Source organism: Lethenteron reissneri, chromosome 10 (genome assembly GCF_015708825.2).
Source record: "Lethenteron reissneri isolate LAM-NWPU_2019-01 chromosome 10, ASM1570882v1, whole genome shotgun sequence".
Lineage (NCBI taxonomy): Eukaryota > Metazoa > Chordata > Hyperoartia > Petromyzontiformes > Petromyzontidae > Lethenteron > Lethenteron reissneri.
In genome coordinates, this window is record NC_083788.1 from 6564079 (window position 1) to 6570078 (window position 6000).

The 6000-nt window shown below is 47.0% G+C and overlaps 1 protein-coding gene across 3 annotated transcripts in view; it reads left to right on the forward strand.

Moving 5' to 3' along the window:
• RMC1 (regulator of MON1-CCZ1) overlaps positions 1–5649 on the forward strand; it is a 29449-nt gene extending 23800 nt beyond the window's left edge. For all 3 annotated transcript variants that reach the window (XM_061549273.1, XM_061549274.1, XM_061549272.1), the window contains exons 20-21: positions 2553–2778; positions 4317–5649. In XM_061549273.1, the coding sequence (XP_061405257.1) occupies positions 2553–2778; positions 4317–4390 (300 nt within the window). In that variant the 3' untranslated portion in view covers positions 4391–5649. The remainder of the gene's footprint in view (positions 1–2552; positions 2779–4316) is intronic.
• Positions 5650–6000: the final 351 nt, after the last annotated feature.

The following is a 6000-nucleotide window of genomic DNA, read 5'->3' on the forward strand; positions in this document are numbered from 1 at the left end:
CATATCGTTGGTACCTCTCATGAGTGTGACGGGTGTGACATCACCCTTGCCAAGCCTCGTTGAATGCGAGGTGGTCAGGGGATGGCAGAACATTCTAGATTTTAAGCTTTCGTGACTGCAAGGATTCATACTCTTAGGTTTTTTCGGTAAAGTCATGTAGGTAAAAAATTATAATAAGAAAATAAAATAATAATAATAAATGAAAATAACTAAATTAAATCACGACGTTTCGTGTTCAGACTCGTGTTGCCTCCGAAACGTCGTGATTGAATTTAGTTATTTTCATTTATTATTATTTTATTTTATTACAATTTTTTACCTACGTGGCTTTACCGAAAAAACCTAAGGGGATGGCCGGTTTCTCATTCACCTGCAGAGCAGAACTCTTTTAGAAATCAACTTCATGTCCTTATTCTGCTACTGGCGTCGTGTAATAAATACCGATTAATTGGCTGAGCACAGCTTAAGTTTCGATTTAAAGCTTTCGTGACTGCAGGGATTCATCTTCTTGGTTCTTTTGGTAAAGTCACGTAGAAGGGAATAATAAATAATAAAAATTAAACATAATAAGATAATTCTCACGACGTTTCGGCCACAACGCAAGCAGCCGTCCTCAGATGAAGAACAGGTCTGTCGGAAAGATAGCGTATGAATTATTTGATTATGTTTTATGTTTATTATTTTATTATTTCCCTTCTACGTGACTTTACCGAAAGAACCAAGAAGAAGAGACCAGGATAAAGTTTCACTTGCACGAGTGGACCCGAGTCCCCAAAAACTATGAAAGCAATAAAGTGAATTACTGCGGTGACGCAAACAGAAACCGGAGCGAAACAACAGCGTTGCAGAAGATATCAAAACAACTCTAACAAGCGAAACCATACTTAAAAAATTAACAAGTGAAACCATACTTTACAAATTAACTCGGCCCAAACATCGCCGTGGCGGATTCTACTGAACACAGCACTTCGCAACTCGGCGAGGCTTTCTGGGAAAAAAAGCTAAACGTTGAAACATTTCAGTTATTTTCAAAATGCGCAACAGATGTTCACTCCGACGATTGCACGGGAGATATATTGCCTCGAGCCTAAAGTTACAACGATGCTGGTTTGCGACACCGGTCGCGAGCCCCAACTCTGTTGTGTGCCAAGTTCCGTGGCAGCCAAACGCCAGTGGGTAACAGGACACGTGTTTACCAACACAGCGTCGCGTTTGAGAAAGCATAGAGGGGGCAAAGCTTAATCGGTCCGTCGAGCTGAGCTCGGACGAGCGGCAATGCCGCACCTCCGATCGGCGGCAGGAGGTATCGATGCAGACGCACCTCCAATTTCACACACCTACGATTAGCACGCTTGGCTACGTGTGGTGCCAAAGACGTTAAACATACGTACATACATACACATGAATAACACACGTACGTACAACGAGTGGAGTGGAAAGTTTACGGGGGTGGAGGGGGGGGGGTCTGGGTGCCTCGCTCACTGTTTACGTGGAGCTTTAATAATTGCCCTGTTGGTAACACTACGCCAGCGCCGCTGAGATACTGGCGTTGAGCTCGGGGCAAGGTCCGTCGTCTCTCCATTTGTTTTGTAAATGTTCTAAACTTTATTTATTTTATTTTATTTGACAAGGTCAGGCTCACTGAGAGCTACACAGCTATTTTCTCAGAAGTGACCTTGCTATCACTAATGATGGGTCAACCAAGCGGCTTATCGCGTGGAAATTTAACGGAGCCGAATACTCTAAATGCGTGATGTTGATTCTAAATGTGGAGGGGAAAAAAACTGGAGTGTCCGGAGAAAAATCCGCGTGACTACGGGGAGAGAGACACCGCAGACTCCAAATACGTAGGACGATCCTAACTACAAGTCGGATAACGATGACACGCACTACATTCACGATGACGGTGGTGAAATGATAACAACGGCGACTGAGATAAGAGTGACAACCATTACAACAATGATAATGATAACTACAGCAATAATGAAGTATTGACTAATCGCATATCTGCATTTCCCATAAATATTCGAAATTCCTCTTGATAAGCAAATTCTTTTGTCAAGGCGCTTTTCCCCCTCCAACCCAGCTTAAATATACGCTCCAAGCCTGGTGGTGTTTCATTCAGACGCTGTCTCCCCGACAGACCTGTTCTTCACCTGAGGACGGCTGCTTGCGTTGTGGCCGAAACGTCGCGAGAGTTATTTTATCACGTTTTATTTTTATTATTTTATTACTTCCCTTCTACGTGACTTCACCGAAAGAACCAAGACGATGAATCCCTGCAGTCACGAAAGCTTTAAATCGAAATTCAACGCGTATGTGTATGAGAATGGATTTATTCTCTTACAAAATGTTGCGAATGTTGTCTTGAGGGTGAGTAGGCCTTCGCTGAGTCTGTGCATTGGGCAGACTTCTTTACCGAAAGAACCAAGAAGAATAATGAAGCTGACGACCTTTCCTCCTCCATTGCCGACCCCTTGCTTTCTGCGCTACCCTCGCCCCCCCCACCCTTCATCGCCACCCCCTCCCCTCTCCCCCCCCCCGTTGGTTAGCGGCTGGGAACTGCGAACGACGAGATCGTCGAGGTGCTGCTGTCGAGGCAGCAGGTGCTGGGCGCCGTGCGCTTTGTGCGCGCCGCGGGCAGCCAGGACGGCGCGTCGGCGCGCAAGTTCCTGGAGGCGGCGCGCGCGACGGAGGACGGCGCGCTCTTCTTCACCGTCTTCCGCTTCTTCCAGCAGCGCAACGCTCGCCTGCGCGGCAACCCTCGCTTCAGCCCCGGTGTGACCTATGCGGGGGGATCGATGGATCGATTGATTAATCGATCTTTAATTTATTTTGCGTTCCGATATCGCCCTCAAATAAGTAGGCATCGGTGCGTGTCGTGGCGGAATGGGAGCGGTACGGTGGGGGAGGGGGGGGCATGGGAGAAACCCGTCACGCCACCATCACCAGCTAACACCGGCTGAACAAAGTTAATTGCGACTGAGCACAAAATATCGTGCTGCCGTGCGCTACGAATCACACAAGAAGGGTATTTATTAAAACACATTCCTGCGGAGGGAGCTGGTAGGAACGTTGGGTTGCTCGGTCAATGGCCAGGGTCAACGGCGGCGTGGTGTATTCCGCAAATATGCCCGACTGTGAGGGCAGGCACAAGCCGGTGTGAGTAGGTTAAACGTTGAGTTTTATAAGGGCACCACGGGGTGACCAGCCCCTCCCCACCCCTCCCACCCCCCACCCAGCCCCTTCCCACCCTCCCCTCTCCACCCAGCACCACCCCTCCCATTTTTGGATGCACGACGGACGGACACAATAATCGCCTGTGGGCTGGTGGAACCAGGTGGTTCCTACCAGTATAAAAGTAAATGACAAGTAAAGAGGCAATTTTGACTTTTGAAATGTTGACGTTATGTAAAGTCAAGTGTGAATAGGTATGCCTTGCACAGACCATTTAATTGAGAGACGTTCGGTGCTTTTTGGATGTCCGGTGTCTTGTGTGTGTCTGCATCACAACATCCTGTGTCTTAATTTTGTATGTCTGTAAATGTGTGTATCTATGTATGGAGTGTCACTTAGTATGAGTGTGGTATGTACTGTATATATAGAAGTGTCACTGTGTGCGCATGTCTGTAAATGTGCGTGTATGAATGTGGGCTTGTTTTTATGTATGTATGTATGTGTGCATGTATGTGTTTGTGGGGAGCGGTGGTGTAGCGGTTAGCGCGCTGCGCTATGAACCCGGCAACACGGGTTCGATTCCCGCTCACGGCCAACACCAGTGACGATTATCTAAACCCGTTTTGGGCCTCCCCTAGGTCGACTCAGCCTCACATGAGTACCTGATGCGGTGTGTAAACATCGCCGCTAGGGAGACAAAGGCGGTCGGGCGTGGTGCTGGCCACCCTCCCCCTCGTGTACCGTTCCGGCCTTCATAGGTGCTCGCTAACAGCACTTGCCCCTACAGTCTGTTAAGGCTATATGGGGGATCTTTTTTTGTGAGTGTTGGCAGCGGTATTGTAGCGGTTAGCGCACTGCGCTTACAAACCCAGCGATTCCTGTTCTCAACCAACACCGGTGACAAATGTCTGAACCGGTCCTGGGCCTCACCTAGGTCGATTCAACCATAAACTAGTACTGGAGAAAAAAAGGACGCTGTTTCTGCCTGTGCAGTGCTGGCTTTAATTAGTGCTCAATAACAGCATTTACCCCAACAGTCTGTCGGCTGAACGGAATATTTGTCTTTTGAGTTGTACATTCTTAGCTGTGTGCGCTGGTGTGTGTACAAACCCCTGTGCTCCCCCACACCCCGTGTGCAGGCGAACACTGCGAGGAGTACGTGCAGCATTTCGTGGAGCTGTTCGGCAACGAAGCATTGGCCCTGTGCACGTGAAGTCCCCTCCCATCCCTCCATCTGAACCCCCCCTCCCAGACTCCTGCAGACAGTGTTCTCAAAGTGTCATGATGTTCAAATCAGCAGTAACCTGCTGCTGTAGATTGTGTCGGTAAACAAGAGGTGGCGGAAAGTTTCGGATGGTCCACAATTGCAGTGGCAGAGCTGCTGAACCAGCACCGATGAGATCCTGGGCTCAGGCCCCAGTGGTTTGGTGTCTTTGCGCTCTCTCACAAGAGCTTCATAGTGGTCATGTCGGAGACACAGCCAGAACCACCGAGAGCTTGGTTACGAATATGGGTTTTAGCAGCTCAACTGCGGGTGAAACCAGGTTCTCGGGTGTCACGCATTTGATGTCTCAGCCAAGTGACCAACAGTTGTACAAAATGTAATTTTAAATACAATTATAATAAGTTCTTTCTCTAAAAGCCACGACCCAAGAGCATCTCCTGTAGATCTTCTTGGTTCTTTCGGTAAAGTCACGTAGAAGGGAGATAATAAAATAATAGAAATAAAACATAATATTTATGATTTTATTATGTTTTATTTTTATTATTTTATTATCTCCCTTCTACGTGACTTTACTGAAAGAACCAAAAAGATGAATCCCTGCAGTCACGAAAGCTTTAAATCGAAATCTCCCTTAGATGTTTACTGAGATAAGAGCTCTTGTAGATATGTACCGAGATAAGTCGTTGCTTTTTTTTAGTTTCATTGCCCCCTTGATTCAGCCGCTCTACCAAGGCCCAGGACTGAACTGTGTTGATTTTTTTTGTGGTTGACTGACAGGCGGGGGAACCCGCCCACTGTGCAGTGCGGATGAAGCACCGTCCGAGCGTTGGGTGGGAGAGGCCTTTTGAAGGCCAGACACCTCCGAGTAGCGCTCAGACCTTTGTCGGTTTGCGAAATCATGCGCGCTGCAAGTTATTATTATTATGGAAGTGTGGTTTAGTCTTTCGGGACAAGTTCCCTGACCCACTGACCTGACGATCCTCTGCCAGTCCAGAGGTCTGCTGCTACCGTAACTTAATGGAGCAAATAACGTAAAGTTTGATTGAGTTGTCTACGAGACATTTAAAAAAATAAATTATTGCCATTTATTTGCGAGACGTGCAATATTGTACGAAAAAAACGAGCGTCACGAACGCTCGCTAATGTGCAACGGTGACGTAATAAAATGCGGCGAGGGTGCACAGTTCGGATTGCTCAAATTTTGTACGCTTTTGAATTTTAACGCAAATAAAAAATTGGCGTAGCCAGTTGCTTTTTCCGGGAAATGTTTTTTAGACGCGTGCTTTCGTTCACAAAGCGACGCACACTTGACATGGCAGGAGTCGAGTTTGGCGGTCGGAGGTCGTACATTTGACACGGGTTTTTATCGAGTTTAGCAGATTATTTACGTAGTTCAAAATCAGTGATGTATCCATGTGGAACTTATTTCGCACTGTACGTAGACAAACGTGCTAATCGGAGGTGCGAGAAATGATGATGTTGACCATGACACGAAGAAGATGATCATTTTGATTTAAAGCTTTCGTGACTGCAGGGATTCATATTCATGGTTCTTTCGGTAAAGTCACGTAGAAGGGAAATAAAAAAAAAAATGTTTT